Source organism: Cyprinodon tularosa, unplaced genomic scaffold, assembly GCF_016077235.1.
Source record: "Cyprinodon tularosa strain WSP-4 unplaced genomic scaffold, ASM1607723v1 ctg5, whole genome shotgun sequence".
NCBI lineage: Eukaryota > Metazoa > Chordata > Actinopteri > Cyprinodontiformes > Cyprinodontidae > Cyprinodon > Cyprinodon tularosa.
The window spans coordinates 1,092,082-1,112,918 of record NW_024039229.1 but is presented as its reverse complement, the minus strand read 5'-3'; the positions used below and the strand labels follow the sequence as shown (position 1 = coordinate 1,112,918).

General features: G+C 37.4%; 1 protein-coding gene across 1 annotated transcript in view; it reads left to right on the top strand.

The window, feature by feature from the left end:
• LOC119795077 overlaps nt 1–20,837 on the top strand; it is a 58,008-nt gene that overhangs the window by 26,174 nt on the left and 10,997 nt on the right. Inside the window, exons 2-3 of the mRNA XM_038302915.1 lie at nt 2,769–2,806; nt 19,841–19,876. Coding sequence (XP_038158843.1) covers nt 2,769–2,806; nt 19,841–19,876 — 74 coding nt within the window. The remainder of the gene's footprint in view (nt 1–2,768; nt 2,807–19,840; nt 19,877–20,837) is intronic.

The following is a 20,837-nucleotide window of genomic DNA, read 5'->3' as shown; positions in this document are numbered from 1 at the left end:
GGACTGTTAATCTACTTCAATAGGGGTTTTATCAACAAGGAGAGGCAGGGAGTTTAAGGAGGATTCTTCAATTTGTGTCAATTAGCTGTTCTAATGACAGGAGCTTGAAGCTCAGGGTTACTCCACCTTGAAACTCTCTCAGTTATTAAACAACTTAAATGACATGTTCTACGACAGACTTTCCCCTAAAACTGACCTGTTTTTATCAGGTATAACTTCATTTTATAGCATGAGGTTCAGTTCAAGGATCCAGTTATCACTTTTCATGGCAATTTCCTCCTCTGCCATTTCTACGTCTAGATATTATAGGCACAGCTTATAATTCGTATTAACGAGGGGGAAGCCTCTCCTTTCATTGCCACTTAAATCTAATATCCTTCAGCATCACGGACGACAGTGACTCATACAGGTTGAGACCCCCTATGCCAAGGCATGGCATGGATAATTAATCTAATTTTGGAGCTGGCTCTAAGTCTTCTGCTGGACGGGGAATTCATTTTCTCTCATCTTAATGCTGCAATAAAATGCAAAATGATAACAAGATGACTGGCTTATCCACACGATCCACATAAACTCTGACTAAATTTAAATGCTCCTCATCATTGCACCGATGAGTCACATCCTGTTTTTGTTTTCATCCAGAATGTGATGCATTTGGGTAAACAGTTCAACTGTATTAAGATGACAGAGATGATGAGTTTCCAAAAAATAAAAAAAAGTGAAATGTATACATTATCTCTACTTTCATGGATAAAATATGAGAGCAGCCTGGTTTTGGAAATCTATTATTATAGAATACAGAACAAATCGAATGGTGGTACAATGTATTACAATGGTGGACGGACATTAGTGATGTTGGTTATTACCAAGAAAAGCTTGGAAAATGGTTAGATATCAGCTCTTCAGTTACACCCTTACGAGCACTTTTTGGTGTTATAAATAAATGCATCAAAACAGGTGATCCCTAAGTTCCGTTGGGCATTAAAATGATAAAAAAATGAAGAGTGGTCTAACAATATTTCCCATAACTTCTTCTACAGACATATTTACCTCAACCTTATGTAAACAATCAAGTGATGCATATCCCTCCCTCTGTTGATAAGTCTTCTTTGATTAAAGCAGCAAGTAGCAAACCAACTTAATTGAGTTACGGTTCTCCAATTTTTGTTTGGCTAATTCACCATCAAACATAAGCTCTGAAAAAAGCAAAGTTTGGGATTTTACATTTTAAATCTGTTAATTAAATCTGATTTGATCAGAGTCATTTTCTAGTGAAGTGTATAATATATATGTGATGGACTGGCAACCAGCACCCCTCGCGACCCCAGCTGGGATAAGCATGACTGGAAAATGGATATATAAATATATACATACATACAACTTAACTCAGTTTGGTTTCTTCATTTGTCTTTTCCCTTGATTCAGATAAATCTCACAAACGTGAATAGGTTTTTTCACCTACAAAGAAAAAATGCACACCAGAAATTACAATGAATTCTCTTCAATGTTTTACATTTTCAACCAGCTTTTAAAACTTAACTGTAAATTAAATCAACAAGCAATAAATTGCACACTGCATACTTTGATGTCCATAATCTCAAATATTTAAGATATACTCTCAAACAAACAAAATTTCCCTTGGTTTTACTGCACAAAATATGAATTATGTAAAATAGTTTTTACTGTCCATTTGAAAGCACAAATGTTCTCATTATCTCCTGCCAGTGGTGTCTTTTGATGTAGCTTGGAGTTCTTTGCTTGTTATGCCATCCTTTTGTGAAGCCCAGGTGAGCAGAGTTATTTCTAAATCAGGTGTTTTGCTTGAGGAGGGAAATTACCAAGAGCGCTTGATTTTATTTTAAAAGCACTCCAGGTGGACATTGCCCTTGACTCTATCTATCTATCTATCTATCTATCTATCTATCTATCTATCTATCTGTCTGTCTGTCTGTCTGTCTGTCTGTCTGTCTGTCTGTCTGTCTGTCTGTCTGTCTGTCTGTCTGTCTGTCTGTCTGTCTGTCTGTCTGTCTGTCTGTCTGTCTGTCTGTCTTTTTCTCTCTTTATATATATATATATATAAATATATAACTATTCCATACTATTTTGCCCTTGCCATTGCTCTTATAATGTTTTCTCATCATTATCTTTAGGCAGCGTTATATATATATATATATATATATAATGCAAAATCATGATTGCATGCTTTGTAGGTAGGATGCAATGTATTTGATACGGTCTTATGACTATCTGTAAGTGCCTCCACAAGTCAGCAGTTAATGCTTCTATAAAAGGAGTCCCTAAATGATTAACTTTTTTTCCATTAATTTTTGTGACATCTTTGGGAATAGCCCATCATCCACACATATTTGTCTATCACCCTTAACCTTCATGATTCGCAATGGTTGTGCCCTTTGTGAGCCAAAGCTCAGCATGGATAATTAATCTAATTTTAGCGCAGTTTGTGTGTGTATGTGTGCTGGTGTGTATGTGTGCCCCGAGAGATGAATACTGGACGGTTCTTCTACTTCTATCAGTGATGATGCCCAAAGCCACTTCAGTTATGCACACTGTTATCTTCCTCTGTGTTGTTACTTCTCCCTCCCCTCCCTCAACCAACTATAGAGGCCGACTTATACAAAGTCATTTCTGGTCTTATCTTGTCGTTTTTTTTTGCATCTGTGTTTTCTGCTTATGACCTGACCCCGGGAATAATGAACTCTTCTTACGTTTAATTGATTCTCTCTTTCTTTCTCATTTTGCCTTTCCAGCAGCAGATGCGGTGCCAGTACGGAAAGATGGAGATCAGGTAAAATATTTCTATTTTTTCTTTCAAACCTTCTCTGTTCTGCACACAGAAAATGATCATTAACATTTTCCACAAAGCTGCTTTGACAAAATACAAAAGAGATAGCTGTTGGTGATTGCATGTGTGGGAAAGTTGTTTATTCTATTATAAGGGTTTAGTAGAAGCCGTTAGCTGCTCAAAAGTGCATTAGGATGTTAAACAAAAGGTTCCTGGCTTTAAAAACGTTTCCATTATTAAAGCTTTGAAAAAAGCAATCCAATCCAACGGCAATTTAAAGGAAAGAGACCTTCATTGAGTGAAGTGGGTTTATTCTCTTTGTCATTATGTCCCGTCTATAAACCCTGCGTCAGAGATTTGAAGACAAAGCTTAGAATTTAAAAGCACAAATGTCACCTGACACCTTTGTTGTTTGGCCATTACTGTTTTTTATCCCACATTTTACAAAGACAAAGCTCAGAGAAATACAATGGCTACTACTCTATGTTATTTCTTAACAGAGACTGGCTCAGACAGAGTTGTGCCAATTTTCGCCATTTTCTATTATTTCTTACCATTGACATTGCTTAGAAATTTTGGAACATTCACAGAGGTTTAGATCTGAACTCTGGGAACTCAAGGAATTCAAAACGAACAAGATTGCAAGATGTTTGCATGTTCTCTCCATCAGCGCGTTGGTTCTCTCTCTGGGTACTCCAACCTCCTCTTACCATCCAAAAACCTCTATGGTTGGGAAACTAATTGTATATGTGCTGGGCTGTTTGCCTTCTGTTATCTTGTAGTGTTGTCATCACTCTTTAATTAACCTTTGACCTTATAAGCTAACCTAACAGCAACTTTTAGGTTTGCTCTGGAAGAGAGGTAGCTTTATAACCTATCATGATCCCCATTTTTTTTTAAAAACACAATAGAGAACTTATAATCTAGCATCAATCAGCTTTAAAAATGATGTCAGTGATAGCAAAATCCTCAAAAAAATGGAGTGATTTTGGAAATTCATTTCGCAGTTTGCAAACAGAACAATCTGTCTGGATATAATGATCCTCTCTAAGCTTCTCAACCCTGGAGGAATAAGTCCCCTATCCTAAACAAACTACCCGTTAATCCTGTCCAACAGGAGGAACTTACAGGCTTAACAGGTTGCAAATTCTGGTTATACTGCATTATCTAATACATGATGTCCGGTTTTAGGTCAGTGCACCCAAACATAAGTCTAACTTACAAGCAAAGCAGGCAAGGTTTTTTTCCGCTTCACCACCAAAATGTTCTCAACAGGCTGAGCCACTTTTCTGACCTCAATTCAAATGATTATTCATATTACTAGTGATGAATAGGCTGCAGGCAGAACTGCCTGGAAGTGTGTCTGCTGTGTGAATCTGGCACTGTCACTATGGATGTCTGTAAGGCACAGCAGACTTCAAAAAGTCAGTAAAACATTAAATATTGTGGAGTGTCAGTGACCCTGGTTCAGTTAATGGCCTGAAATTTCCCTTACTTCAGTCTTCATATTGTTGACTACAAAGGTATTATGAAACAGAAAAAAATCCTGGATTTGATGGCGTTTTTCCTGTTAGTTTAAATCTTGCTGATGCAAGAGCCTCTTCCTCTCTTAAGGTTTTTTTTTTCCAGATTAATGAATGAATCTTATTAGTAGAGGTGTGAATGATTGTCTTTTAACACATCTGAGCTAAGTAAGAATCTGACAATTTAACCTACAATCCCCGACTTGATGTTTGCACGGAAAGCTTTGAATGGACCATACAATAAATATGTGTAAGCAGAAAGCAAATATGAAGAGCCATGAAGAGCATGGGTGAAGGATCAAGTTAAAAGTGTTATTGCACAAGTTTAAAATGAAATACACAGTTTTACTGTGCAGAAATGTTTAACTTCAGTCTACCCATTGCATATTCTTTTTGGGTGTTTATATAGTAATCAGAAAAAGCATCATTGCCAAGTAGTGTTTTATGCATATAAGGAATTTGTATTGGTGATGACGTGCAACAAACAGACAAGCAAACACAAAACTAACATAAGTAACCTTGGAAATATATGATACGGGACAAAATAAACACAGTTGGCTGAAAAACAATTATAGAATACAGATTAAAAGTGCAACTTTTGCAGAGGAAGAGCACCATGGCAGATAATGAAAATAAATTTTAACAACAGTATAAAATTTGATTTAAGATTATACAGATACATGTGCTAAGATGTTTGATTTCTCTTTTTTTCCTCCTTAAATTGGAAAACATTTAGTGGAGGAACTGTGCCTTGGTAATGAGGCTAATAGCAGATGGGAAATAAAAATGTTTGGGGGAAAGATGTTTTGGTTCTGATACCACATGCTTCAGCCAGAGGGGGGAGTCTGAAACAGTGTATGTCCAGGGTGGGTGGAATCAGCGGCAGTCTTACCGGCTTACCTCTGGGTCCTGGAGGTGTACAGCTCCTCAAGATAAAGGACATTTCAACCGATCACCCTCTCTGCAGGGATTGCCTAGATGGTGGAAGCAGTGTGAGGAGGTGAGGATGGACTCAGTGTTTGCGGAGTAGAAGTGCACCATCACTGTTTTTGACAGGCTGAACTTCTTCAGCGTCCAGGGAATGTGCAATTCTCTGCTGTGTGTTGACTTCCTGAGAGATGACGGTGTATGGAAGCAGAAGAAGTCCACGTCGGTGACTGGAGAGACAGACACACAGCATGATGAGAAAGGGCAGGGCTATGCTCTTACTAAAGTAGACAACTGTCTGCAGTTTTTTTTAGCAATGAGCCAGATAATCATTTCCCACCTGTAGGTGGACAAACTCACTCACAATAGCTTGTCCTAGAGCAGGGTCAGGATGATAGAGTTGAAAGCAGAGCTTTAGGCAACAAATAGCATGCTACTATTGGTTCATAGGGAGTCCAGGTGCAGAAGGATGTAGTGCAAAGCCATGTTTATTTTATCATATACAGACCTGTTGATATGGGCAAGCTGACGTGGATTCAGGAGTGGGTGTGTGATGAATTTAAAGGACTTTATTACCACATAGGTTTGGGTGACGGTACTGTAGTCATTAAGTCCTTTGCTTGGTTTCTTGGGAACAGGGCAGCTGGTTTAGGCTTTGAAGCAGGCTGGCAGGAATGTCTGTGAACAACAAAGACAGTTGGATGTAGAGACATGATCCGGTCCGGCTGCTTTGAGACTATCTTGTTCTCCAGTCTGTTGTTTACAAGAAGGGCAGGCTATGGTGTACGTACCTCTATGTGAACAGCCGTCCCTCAGAGCTTAGCCTCTCCCTGCCAATAAAATGCTCCTGCCAGCATAATATAGTGTAGGAGCAACTAGATTGCAAAAGTAACCTAGATTGCTTTTGCAGGAGAGCTACTAATACTGCAGTAGTAGTGTAGTTATGCTACTAGCCAATCTTTGATGGCATAATTATCCAGGTATTGACAAACACTGTAGAAGCTTTGCCAAAATTAAGTTCTTTTGCTATCAGAATGAAAAAAATTGGTGTAAGTTACTTTTTTACCAGACATGTACTGTCTGGTGGTGCTGTTTGCTGGGTATTTATGTGAAAATATGTGTATATAAGGTGATGAATAAAGTTGGGTATGGGGTTGCAGCTGGAGTGAAGGTAGAGTGAGGTGTAGCTTGTCATACATCTTGTTTTGGTCTACAGACATTGCTCAACAGCTCCGCTGTGTTGAAATCATTTTATTTTATTTTAAGAAGGCCATCAGTCTTCCAGCTTTGAAAATCACAGAAAATCCACCCTAACGCCTGACTGTTGAAGGAAAAAATAAATCTGTTCTAAACTTTACAGGTAGCATGCTAAATCTAAGTATTCATGCAAGTAAAAGATAAAAAGCAGAAGTTTGAAAAAAATATCTGGATAAACACTTCTCAAAGAATTTATTTTGGACTGATGTGAGTTTAGTTTAAATTATTTTGTCTGAGCTTGATCAATAGCAGCAAATTATGGTAAAAAAATGTAAATAAGCTCAAACACCTGTCACCAACAGAAAAGCACAGTAATGGAGGTGTGATTATATAACGCAATACTAATGAACATAACCTTGCACAATTTGCTTGAATATACAGTCTCTAAGGGAAATTATGTTACATCAGCATCCATCTTTATAACGAATGGGAAAGGGGGGAGTGATGCATGCCGTAAAGCAGTCTGCACAGGGGTCCGGCAGGGTTACTGCCACCTTCCTCAAAGTTGCTTAGTGCCGTTGAAAGTGATACAGACCCATCGGCCCATAACAGAGGTTTTATTCAATTAGCTGTCTGAGATTTAAGGTCATTGGTTGTACCAAGTGCACAAACAGAGGTATTCCAAAATATCAACTTATTTGTTGTTATAAAACAATCTCTATAAGTTATGCATATCTTCTATTGGAATGTTTTCATCCATTATTAACCAAAGTAAAACTGTAAAAGTACTATATAGTGCCTGTGTGTGGCGTTGTGAAGCTTTCATGGAAATACTTCAAAAATACAGCAGCAACACACAGTGCACACATTAAGCATGGGTGGCTCCTGCTTGATTAAGCTTTCATGTTTTGGTTTTTTTAGCCAACTTTAGAAAACAAAAATCACTTCTGCTGCGTCATCCAGATTTTTTTCTGATGCATTCATTTTTTTTCCCCACAACACAATTGAGTCACAGTCTTCAGCACTGTATGTAACATTGCGGCAGAAGCTGTGCTGATTTTTTTGTATGGCTGTCGTCTTTTGGAAATCAAATGAAAAGTTTGAATTTTTGCATTATTGGACAAACAAATATTCCACATAAACATCTATGGTTAAGTAGCTTAACTAGATACATTGGAATTGACAACTAATTACAGTTTTCTGTGACTATTAGATTATATCAAATTGTTTCTCCTTAATTTTCTCTGGCACCTCAGTTAAATCAAACAGACTAAACATATTGCAATGTAGTACAATCATATGGTATTACAGTAATTGTACCAATGAAAGACTAATTACTAATCAACACCTTATTAAAAAACTGTGATTAATATTGCTTTTTTTTCAGGTTAATAGGTACGGCGCCTAAATGTTTGCAGTGTTTACGCTACTGAAACATCAAATTAAGCCTTTAAAGAGCTTCACTGTTTTGAACAGCACTGCTAAATCACTGGAAATGGTTGAAATAGGAGAGAGGCAAAAAGAAAAAGAGTAAGGGTTGATAATACTTGCTTCACTCAGCAGACACTGTATTAATCAAACCTGCATGCTCTCCAGAGTGTGCTCTCGTGACTGGCTGTGCATGACTGGCTGAGAAGGTGTGTCTTTGTTGATAGCCTCTTACCAAGGCCACAGAGCTGCTCTCCCCAGAGCCCAGACTATTACTGGACCATGCATCACGTCTCAGCTGTGGAGGGACAGAGGACAAGCAGGAGTAAGATGCAATGAAGGGAGCAAATAACTATCTTATTGTATTTCAGGTGCTTTCTCAATTTTGCCAGAATATTTGTGCTCCATGCCGGCGCAATGCTTTGGATGCAGTTTGCTGCCACATGGATTCATGATTAGGTGTCAAGTAACAGAGTACAAATACTTTGTTACTGTACTTAAGTACACTTTTTTAGGTATCTATACTTTCCTTGATTACTTATTTTCCTTCCTACTTCTGACTTCTACTCATTACATTTTCACACAAGTATCTGTACTTTCTATTCCTTACATTTTTAAAACAAAGATTACTCGTTATTCTTGACTTCAGTTTAATGTTTATAAATATTTATTTAACGCCATCCAATGCAGATCATTGGAGCCATCCACATCTAGTGAAAACTAGCGTAATTGGATGAGTCATATAACGCAAACACTCATTGGTTATCTAAAGGAAATCATCAGAAGCAAGCAGGTGTTCTTCAAACCAACCTATTCTCATTATGAGTGCGTGTGAAATCGTACGAAAAGTTATGCACCGTAATTGCGTACGTTTTGGACGTTTTTTTTCGTCGTATGCCCATACGCATCTGCAGCGCATGCACACTGATGTGGTTTTTTGAGGAAAAACGTCCAAAAACGTACGAAATAGTGTGCATAACTTTTCGTACGATTTCATAATGAGAATATGTTGTTCAAACTGAAAACACGAATTGTCTATGCCATGCTACAATGTTAGATTAAGAAAAAGATGTTGAAAGGTCAGACACAGGCGAGAGCACATCGGGAGATGGAGACGGAGACCAATAAGACCTCCCTCATCCTTGGCCCTATCTCAAAGAATTTATAGAAAGTCGAAAAATTTAGCATTTCAGTTCATCTAGTGGCATCTGGCTGTTTTTTTAAGGTTACTTTATACTTTTATACTTTAAGTAGTTTTTGGAGCACATACTTTTTCACTTTCACTTGAGTAAAGAGGTGAAGTTGATACTTCAACTTTTACCAGAGTGTTTTTAAACTGCAGTATCTATACTTCTGCTTAAGTAACAAATGTGTGTACTTTTGACACCACTGATAGTTATTGAAGCAAAGCAAAGCTTTTCCAAGCTAAACATAAAAAGACATTATGCTAAGTATAATAAAAAATGGACAATTTGCTGGTTACCTTTGTACAGATGAATAACTGCTAGCCTTTGATCACTGTTGTGTTCCACTTCACAAAGTTGGCTGCAGGCTCTTGTCCATCTTTACAATTTTAGGAATCTTCTTCAGTTTTATGAATAGCAAAAACTGTGGTTTATCTTCAAAATACTCAAGGTTAAGTGTCTCTGTATTGTTTTTTCCCCTCTCCCTAAAAAGTGCATATGACAGGTGCACTTGCTGCAGTCCACATCCTCACTAAAACTAAGACAGCCGTGCAAATGAGCCCAGTTCAAAACTCCTTTCACAAGCTCTCTGTATCTCAGAGAATAGACTTTAAAACACTTCAGTAATACAACTCAGAAAACACAATAAAATTGCTGAAAGCTTGAATTGATACAAATCAAGAATAAAAATCCTGTTAGTTCAAGGTGACTTTTGATTATGCTTTCTAAACTCTTTTTAAAATTACATTTTTAATTGGATGTCCAGCTGTTATTTAACTTCCTCTATTATTCAAATACAATGTGCCTCTTAATGTTTACTTTTTAAAATTTCCTTGTGGATGTGAAAAAACAAACAAACACACTATTTCAAAAATAAGTTTTTTTCTTGCAACTCTTCAATTATGGCCAACCAATTGAATAAATTAACCAATAGCTGATGTGTCCCCTAGTGTTACCATAGACCTCCTGGCTGCTTTAAATTGTTATGTTAAACTCAGCTGTGCTCTTATATATGAGAATATCTCAGCAGGCATGAGTTGTATTGGATTGTTTTGAGTGGTATAAAAGGCACATAAGAGACACTTTTGAGATTGGTATTTGACAAAAATATTATCTTTTTTTAGTCTTGCACTTTTTTATGAAAAGCCAAGCATTGGTAGCAAGATGACAACATGTAGAAAATATTACAAAGGTATAAATATGTTGCATGGCACTGTTACACTGTATTATTTTTTAAACATCGTTGATTTTACTGCTAATCAGTGACTGAAAGCAGATTAGTACCACTCCTCACCTGCCTTGTTGTCTCCCTCTTAATAGAAGAACAACTTGAACATGTTCAAACTGTTGCTTCAGATTTGGCATTTTATTGGCTTTAGCAGGAAAAAGGACTAGCTGATCCAGTCATTTATATGGAGGACAGTTCCGAAGGGAGCCTTCAAGTTGTTTACTTCCGCAAACATCTCTCCTGTGTGTAATTTATAGACCTGCAGAGGGAGGAGGGCCAGTAGGTGTTGTGGGGATTTGACAAAGTGAAACACAGGCGACCAGAGACATAACTCAGACCCTGACAAGCCTCAGGACCAAATGTTGGCAAAGAAAGCACAAGAGACTGACTGACAACTTAGATTTAGTACAAACAGGTTCAAACAGAAATACTTTATAATGTGAAGAATAGCTGGATGATACAAATGGGAAATATTAAAAAGTGACCAAAGAACTCTAATTTTATCGCCACCTCAGATATTATGAGCTGTGTTGGCCTTGAAATGCATCCTAGTTTACATAATGAATGTCATCCTGTATGGATGACTTGTAACTACAGTTTTAGCCCTGAGCATCAGAATGGAAATATCTAAATAACATGAATATGGGTCAGTGTTTTCATACATTTCTTTCATATTTATGCATGGTTTTATCCCCATAAAAATTGTTCCCTGTTTATCATTAGAATAAACATCTTCAGGCAGCTGTTTGTTTCGGATGTCTCAAGATATTTCTGTAAAATTGAAACCTCTCTGTATAACAATACTGATATTTAATGCACCTCATGTCTATGTTTCCTGAAGAGCCTAACATGCTCTTTTAATATGTAGATGTTTTCTGCTTTAGGTAATGAGCTTCACAAGAGATCTAAAGCACAATCTTCTACTGAAGACCCGCTGGCTTTTGGATGTTTTTAGTAACGTTAAATTGATATCTGGAAGCCATGGCAGCTCAGGTGGTTCTCCTGAACATCCAATCAACTCTGAGTGTTTGTAACAAGGATAGGTTCACATTAGTCTTACCCTAAAGACCTCAATACATTCCCCAGAAATGTAGCTTAAGTAAAAAATAACATTTCTGTGAGCTATTCTTTATCTTTTGTGTGTTTGGTTCTTATTTCTGTATTTTTATCTACAATCATCCACCTTAAAATTTAATTTTTTTTTACATGCTTTGCTACATGTGTAGACAGCTAGAAACTGTCAAACCTTGATGAAGCTGCAAAAAAATACAGATTTGTAAAATTGTTGAACTAATTTTGATATAAGATGAAGCCAAAGAAATACCTTAATTAGTTTTATAACACCAATTTTATTGAGAGGAAAAGCTGTGCAGACCTAAAGTAATTGTTCCCTAAAGTAAACAACTGGTTGTGCCTCTCTTGGTGGCATGGACTGCCATCTACTGCTTGTAAATTGGCAAAGGTTGAAAACTGAACCCTTCTTTTTAAGTTTCTGATAGAGCCCAGAATGTTGGTTCCACCATTTGTGGTGTGTTGTCCGAAGCAGCCCCAGCCCATAACACTAGGCTTTGTTAAGTTTCCACCAGACATAGTGGGATCTTTATGTTGTAGAAAGGTTGCTCTGTTGTACAGTTAATCTTTGAAAAGAATTTCAAAGAGCTTTTGGATTTGTAACTTTTTTTCTAGAACATATCAAGCAGGTCATTTCAAAAAAGTTAAAAAACAAACCATTGGGCTTTGTTTGCAAGTGAAACAGACGAACGGGTCTACCCCTTTGTAATGGGGGTCGTTTGGCTTCCAGAGGGGTGGACCCATTCGTCCGTTTCAGTTTGCATGTTGTCTAAGCAAAAACAAGGCTTTGTTGGGCTACTGTATAAAGATACTCTACACTATTTCTGACATTTGAATTGGAAAAAGCTTCCTTGATGGGAAGTGAAATGTCTTCAAACTTGGAAAACAAAGTCCAGTGGATTGTTTTTTTTTACTTTTTTGGAATGACTTTGACCTGGATGACTGAGAATCTTGCATTTTCAGCAGGTCATTCTAGTTAATCTCATGGTAAGGAATCATACTTGACCTGAAAAGCATCCATAGATGCAGTTTTTACTCAGTCTTTTTCTTATTGTTGAAGTGTGAACTCTGAGACTATTGATTTCTTGACTATGTTGGATTTTGGTTCTTCTAAACTCTACTTAATAATTAAATAAAAGTGGCATATAGAGGAAAAACTGATATCTGGCAAGCAATGAAAATGAGTGTATACTGTAGGGATGTGATTTTAACAGTTTTTGTGTATGTGTGACAGAAAACTGTAAGCATTCATTGCCTTCCATTGGTTTTCATTCATAGGGTATTACAGTACGTCGTTGATAGGTGATCTTCTCTTCCCGGTTAGCATTATCATAGCCACAGAGGTTAGTCAGACTTCATCAAATGCAGAGCTCTGCTTCCTCTTCTTTGGTTGCACACAAAAGATGCTTATTTCCATCTATGCTAAAGGTGTATGTGGTACATGTACAAAAATGTTTTACCAAAACATGAGTCCAACTAATTTTTTGCCTTATTTCCGTGCTGTTGCTGGTTTGACATTTTGGCATCAATTTGTGCGGTCAAATGGGACAATGCTTCACTAGCTTCCCCATTTCATCAAATAGAGGAGCTTCTATCCACTGACCTGTTGTCTATTCAACTTAGGGGGTGCAATATGACGACATTAGATCATCTGGACGATCTGCCAAAGTGAGGAAATCCTGTATGGTTTAGGTTACATTCTATAATCTGCTGCTATACTGTATGCTGATGCACAAATGCACTGGACAGATTACCTTGTCAAATTGACTAGTCGATCTTATTGAATAACCGGTAGTGACTGTAACTTACATGCCTCCTTGTTGGTGTGTGTAGCTGTAGCCGCATGGAGAGCAATGGCTGAACGTCAATTGGAGCAGTTGGTCCCTCAAACAAAACTCTACTGCCATTACATGGAACTTGTTTGGCTTTTCCCTAAATGAAAAGGCCCAAACAAGTGTCATTTTCAAAGTTTGCCCTGACACAGCTCACATATTGGAAGGCAAAACATCAAGCTTGTTAAATCAGTTGAAGATAAATCATCCAAACAATATACTGAGAGCTAAACAGGAAGGGAACCACTGGCAGCATTGCAACCAAAGGCAGTTATTGGACCCAACCAGACAACGCTAACACAGGTATTTGATTAAAGCTCTCTGTATCAGAAGACAAGCAAGATCAAGAAAAAGGTAAAAGGAGCAATTACATTTTATCATTGAAAAGATATGATTCCGTTCAAGACGTTTGACATACAGTTTTAAAAGTTGACCGTTTACCATATAGAAATTGTTTGCTTACACTGACCAGAGACTTGCAAATTGTTCTAAAAAATAAACGTAAGATCTTGCTTAAAACCAAAATTGTGGTTTTATAATAAAAAAATCTGAATAAGATATTTTTCCATATTGCATTCCCCTAATTCAACTCAGCATAGCAGACCTCAATTTTAACCAATGCCTAATGGGGAAGACTACACATTTGGACTGCACCCTTTGGTCCACCATATCCTCTAGAGATGCTTCCAGTTAGAGGTGTCTAGGAGCTATGGCTGGATCTGTGCGGAATCAAAACTGTATTCCTGCTTTGGGGACAGATCACCCATACAAAAGTGGTAAGAAGGCAATCCAGAGATCAGATAGGACATTAGGGTATCACTGCAAGAGGCCAAGCAGAGAGAGCACAAGACATGGCCAGCAACAGTCCTTAACAATTTAAAAGGTTTTTGTTTTTTAAAACCACCCACAAGCCTCTTAGTAGCATCCCTTACTTCATCCTATGCCAGTATTATTTTTCAATCTTTTATTTAGATTGAAAAAAGCTTTGCATCCACTGTGCTCCTTAACCCTCCATCACAATGACATCAGGTCGCAACAAAAATGGACTAAAAGTTGGGCTTTTGAACTCCAGCAAAACTCAATCTTCATGCACTATAGGTTTCACTTCACTCTCTCTTTGCTCTAATCGCCCTAATTACACTATTGTCATTGATAGAAACTCGTCTTTTGCATCACTTCTCTCCAGAACACCCCTCTAGGGATAACCGTTACTGTTCCTCTGGTCACATTATTCATGTTCTGAGAACGTTTTCAGAGGAATTTTGGTCCTGCAGATCAACCTCTCCATTCCTTTTCTCCATTTATTGATAACGGCTTTTACTGTAGTGTTAGAACTTACACAGTTTAATATTATAATTGTATAGTGAGCTGAAGAATGATAATTTAATAAAGGCAGACAGTTTAATTGCATTTAGATTAATGCAGGACAAAAGGCTTTTTTCACTCCTGAACTGAAGAACAGACACAGCTGGAGTTGCTGGAAGGTGAAGGTCTTGTTTTCTTTGGGGAGTCTGTGCATGGACTGAATTTGTTCAGGCTTACTCTGAAAGCTTTAGACTTTCCAACACCATGAGTCCGATGTCCTTGGTTTGTGTAAAGGTTGTGCATTTTTATTTTTTATTTTGATGTGAACCCATGTCTGAAGTCCCGTAAATATTTTTTTAACTACAGAAACAGCACACTGACCTTGAACCCTGATGATGTTGAATTATTTAAATGATTTCAAAGCCAATATTAGCAGTTTTCTGCCCCATAGCACAGAAAGACAATAATATATCTTCTGAAGTTAACAGGGTAATTGATTATTACCAAGGACATGTTGATTACTAAGCAGCAGCAGAGAATTTAGAAATTCAAGGGTCACCCTGCTGCCTGTGGGAATTTAATATCAAAGTTTAATATAAAGCAGTTCTAGCAGGGATGTGATGATTCGATTCCAGACAGAAGTTATTTGACAGATTGCCAAAAAATGTGTTTCTGACATTTATAGGTCTAAGACTGTGAGGGGCACTGACAGTTTTTGGTTTTTTGAGGGGGATTTATAATTGATGGATTTCTGCCTGGTTTGTCTAACGGATGAATGACTCCTCTGAAAAAGCATAAAAAGGTTTTTTTCTTTTTGTTATTAACAATAAATCAAAGTGCTTTTGAGGCACCATTTCCATTTTAACATCACAGTATAACAGAAACTCATTAAAAATGCTACTGTGAAAAAATGTATTCTCTGGCTTTGGAGTGCCTTCATGTTTACTGCACTATTATTAATAATTGTGCACATAGATCCCCTTAGTAGGCTACACGTGATGTGAGGAACAAAACCCACTGAGGTGACTTCTGACAGCTATTAGGCTTTGTTAAATCCCTTTTCCATCTCAGAAGATTCTTGTTAGAGATGGATTATTTTTCCTTACTGGCTTGCTTTGAAAAACAAACATGTCTGATATGAATATCATATTGAAGCAGAAACAGGGAGCAAAATGAAAAAAGCCTGAAATGAAACAATTATTCTGGGCTTCTCTTTTCACTCTGCCTTGGTCTCAGACTGCCAAACATGCCCCTAAATCAGAGACCAGATAAAAATGTCCATCAGGGCATCATGGCTTAGAACAAATCAAACCCAGTTTGATGTTTGTTCAGAGCTAGAGTGTCTTTGCAAAGCACTTGCTGATAGAAATCTTAAGACTTAGAGATACAGATCTTGAAATTGAATCAGGCCAAGACAAAGCTGGCTTTAGAGGGGAGATCTAATCTTCGATTTGGACTTTAGTTGCTGCTTTGGACAGTTCTAGAAGATTAAAGCAGTCTTAAGCCTGTCCCTGACAAGAGACCATTTCTTTTCAGAGCTGAGCCAAGGCAAAGTTTTAATGGTAAAGGCTCGTGACTGTATCAGTATGCCAAATTGGTTGACTTGAGTTCAAGGGAAAACTTGACTTGGAATGGTATTGATGGTTAAGTCTAGGGCTGTAGGATTTTTACCCAAAATCAAAATTGATTTTGCAATTTTTACAAATTTTTGCAAATTTACGTTCCACAAGACTATAGCTGTTTTACTCAAGGGTTTCAGTTTTACATGACCATGAGTCCATTGGGGTATATTTTACCCTTTCACCATAGTTTAACTGTTGAGGGAAAAAATTTTAATCCTATTGTCATGCATGGATATGCATGCAAGCTGCATTTATCTCTTCTGACCTGTGTTGAGGCAAACCAACTTTAAGCATATCACCTCCACTGAAAGAACCAGAGGGATAAATGTAGTGTCGTATTCTTGTTAAATGTAAATTGACTAAAATTGAGTGTCTCTACAATTTGAAAATTGTGTTTTGCTACATTGTGATTATATTGCATAATAATTTGCATAATTGCTCAGCCCTAGTTAAGTCCCATCGTGGGTATTGTTTACTACTACTATCCCAAGGCAGAACCCAAAGGTTAATTCCATATGCTTTGGTAGACTGAAAGCAAACAGGCAGATTGCAACTGATTAACATGGCCTGATACTGCCTTCAGCATCAATCACTTTAGCTTCAACATAGCAGGAAGGGTGTTTTTGGCTGAAAAGAAACAGCAAGACCTCGACTAAGGACTTTTATAGTTGTAAATGTTTGATAATGGCTGATTTTGATGTTTTACGGTTGGAGTCGATTGACAACTCTCTCAGCTCTGAGAATGTATCCACCTTTATAAATATATTAATATTTCTGAGAATAATTTTACAAACTAGTTTCTTCAACCCCACTTTATAATAACAGGTTAAAGAACTATTACTGCTGATAACTGCCATTGTCAGATTGGATGGAGGTTTGAAGGACCCAAATGCAGAGCCTGAAGCTGAGGTGGTTTCTTGTAAGTTTAATAACAAAAGGTGGTAACTGAAGCAAAATTTAAAAATACCAAAAACCAGAAAACATCAGGAAAACTCACAAGGGTTAATGAAATGACAAGGTGGAGCCAGCAAACGGTTACTGAACAGGAGGTGTGAGACAGTAACAAAGACCAGGCTAATCAGCAGATTGGGAGCAGGTGTGGACAGAGGAATCTAGAAGGCAGCTTGGGGAAAGTAGACTGACACAAGAGGGAAGCAGAGGGCAAACAAGAAATATAAAAGAACTCAAATACATCCAGAAAACACCACAAAATGGAATTAAACCAATAAAACTAGAAAACAGAAAAAACATGAAAACTCAAAAAGAAAACTTAAACAGAACCAAAAAGTGCAGAGTCATGACAGCCAGAACAATCTGAACTACCCATTCAGTGCTACAGTTCTTGACCTCTTTTTCTTTTCTTCTTAAAATGAAGAAATGTACCCCTCTTTTGGACATGACGCTTCAGTTTTTATCTCAAAAACATAATCTAAAAATATTTTTTCTTAATCTTGATTCAACATTTAACATAATTTATGCACACAAGAACATAATTTAACACAGAATCAAATTAGGTTCCTTCCCTATGCTTCCTTTTGTTAATGTTTAAAGATAGACAGTTTTGCACATTTTAAGGCTGTGTTTCTCATGCAGTCAGTAATTTGCAGCTTTGAATGGATGTTTACATACTGGTTGTGCCATAAGAGCTATAAAACATGCTTATTAAAGCTTTAGTGGTCTACAATGGTCTCTAAAATGTAAAGATCTTTGACTGAATCTGCTAAAAGCACTCTCAGGTTAAGGTGTTTGACCTCTGTATTTGTGCTGATTGCAAAGTGTTATAAAGTGATGAATATGCAACCCAGCTTGTGAATTTGTGTAAGTGTGCATGTTTGTATTTTACACGCAACTTCGTGCATTTGTGGACAGAAAACAAATGTCGTCCATGCAGGGCCACACATCAGATTTGCCGTTGCCCCTGGTGATGCGGCTACTGCTCAGCGGTATCCATTGGTTACCTAAACATTGTGGCTGTGTGGAGATAAAGGAGGGAGCAACATGCAAACACAGCCTCTTAAATTATCACACCGTTTTTTTCTATCTGTGCTGCATTTTCTTTATGTACTTTTTGAACTACATTCCTTGTTTTGCTTCTGTGTCACTGTGTCGCGTTTCAGCTCATCAATTAGATTTTAATATAAGACAAAGATCTGAACTGAGTAAATATAAAAATGTTTTAAAGAATGATTAATTTACTATGGAACAAATCAGCTTCCCTAAGTTAAAAGTGATCATGCAGTAACCCTGGCCTCAATAAGGTAATCCCAAAACATCTAAAATAATTTAGCCCTAAGCTATGCACATACACCTAATGTTTTTGGACTGTGGGAGGAAGCCAGAGTACCTGGAGAGAACCCCTGCATGCACAGGGAGAACATGCAAGCTCAAAGCAGAAAGACCCCACCTGGGAATTGAACCCAGAACCTTTTTGCTGTAAGGAAACTGTGCTACAAACTGTTCCACTGTGCAGCCAATCTGTTAGCTTTATGCTATGTGGTGTGAACTATCATAACATAACACAATTAATCTTTAGCTTAGGGTCAAAAATAAATCACCAGTTCTTCTTCAGAATTTTCTGGTTCACAGTAGAATGCAGGATTCAGTCAGTAAGCCAAAGCCTGCAGCTCCCTGAAGCAACTTGCAACCATAGGTTGTTAAAATCACAATGTTTTACTGCTGATATCTTTTTCTAAAATGCTGATAGTTTTATGCTACATGTTTTAGGAATCATATCTTTTCTGATGGTTAGGTGTTTGTTTTACCAGCCACTTCCGCTACAGCCTTGCTGATAATTTAAAATGGTTTAAGGCTATTTAAACTAGGTTTTATTTAGATGATTGCTTGATTCAGCAGGTTTGGCAGTTATTGGGTCTAAACATGGCTCATGAATTTGATATATACATTGTATTCATGGTTTTAACACAAAATGGGATTTCCTTTTTTTTTTACAGTAATAGAAATGATTATAATAAACCGCTGCCATGTTTGTTTTTTGTTGTTCTGTTATACTGCAACACTCACATCCTTACATATTCAGTTGGAGTTGTTTACACAATCATGTGTATCAAATTTACCAGGAAGGCATAGCATTATCACTGATAATAGCTGACTAGAACAACACATTATTTTTGGGGGGAATCAGAAAATATGTTGTTTTGACTGTAAATATGATTGGGAAGGCAGCTGTCTCCAAAAACCACTAGGTATTGCATGGTGTGAAAGGTCTGCAGTGGCAAGAGGTTACAGGGCAACCAAGCGCTATAGATTTAGATTAGGACTGAAGAAATGGTTTGGTCTGATTAAATGGAAAAACTACTGACTGCTACTAATGAGGAGGTTTCTGTCGGTAATTATAGAGAGGTATCATAATGAACACAGATACCTTTTGTTGCATATAAAACAACATCAATAATTAACTTTTTCGTAATTTCATCCTTATACAAAATGTTTTAAGCTTTATTGAAGCTGAGAATTAGAAATCTGTTTGTTTTTTCCTTCACTGCATTGGTTTCAAAGCTCAATGATAAAAATTTTACATCTTGTCATTTTACATTTTCAAAATATTGTACCTTCATATATATATGTTCAGTCCTCTTTAATTCCTTAATGTTAAATCTTTCCTTTCCATCTTTAAAACCTCTTTTTTCCTCTCTCCTTTGCTCATTGTATTTATGTTTTACTGTACTCTTCTTCTTCCTGTCCTTCATGCCTCTTTCCTAGCATGGCCGTACCGAGTTTTCCTGGGAAGGAATCAATGTAAGTCTCCCCCTTTATGTCTTAGCAGATATCCTCTTCCTCCCGTCATTTTACCCTCCATCTCTTTGACTGCCTGAGTTTGGGCTGTGAGAACATAAGTTGACATCTGTCCACCCCTCGCCACTCTTTCTCTCCTCCTTATCTGTCTTTTCCACTACTCGCTCTCATACGAAGCTGCTTCCTTTTCCACTGGTAAATTCTCAGTCATCCAAACTCCTTTTTTAGCCCCTACTAATCCACTATGCTGCAAGGAATCTATACTTTCCTATAATATCCTTAACTGAAGAATGAGTCCCAGAAAGGGCACCTTTAATGGATCTTCAGCAGAATTTATTTGCTGATGTAAATACGGTAAATAACATGGGGTCAAGTCATGATTCTTCTTGTTAGGGGGGTGTAATTACTGCTCAAGGTGCTTGTTTTCCAGGACAAGAAGGGGCTGCTGCACAGGAAGCAGAACTTATAAGGATATAATTAGTTATATGTATACATACCTGAAAATTTGTATCATAGGTCAGACCTGGTAATACTGTGCACAATGTGCATCTAGAAATTCCATCCAACGCGGCTTTATGGCTCCATTAGCCTAAAATTAGCTGATTCTAATCAACCTGCTGATTTCACTGCTCATTTCTGTCAGTATCATCCAAACATTTCCTGCTATTTTTCCTCCTGTAATTAACCTTTCCACAGCTCCATGCATAGGACATCACTCCACCGTTCTTTAGGCAGAATCTGTGTTCTTTTGGGGTTAATTTAAAAATAAGCTCCTGCTTTTACACATGCCTTTGTTGTATTACGTTTGATTTATTTCTCTTCTTAGCTCTCACGTCTTAAGGATTTTCTCTTCAAACTAATGACGCCTGGAAGCCATTGACTGTTTGCTAAAATAATTAACCCTTCTTTTTTACTTTTATAACTTCTCCCCTCTCTTATTTCATCCAATCCTTTCTGTAAATCT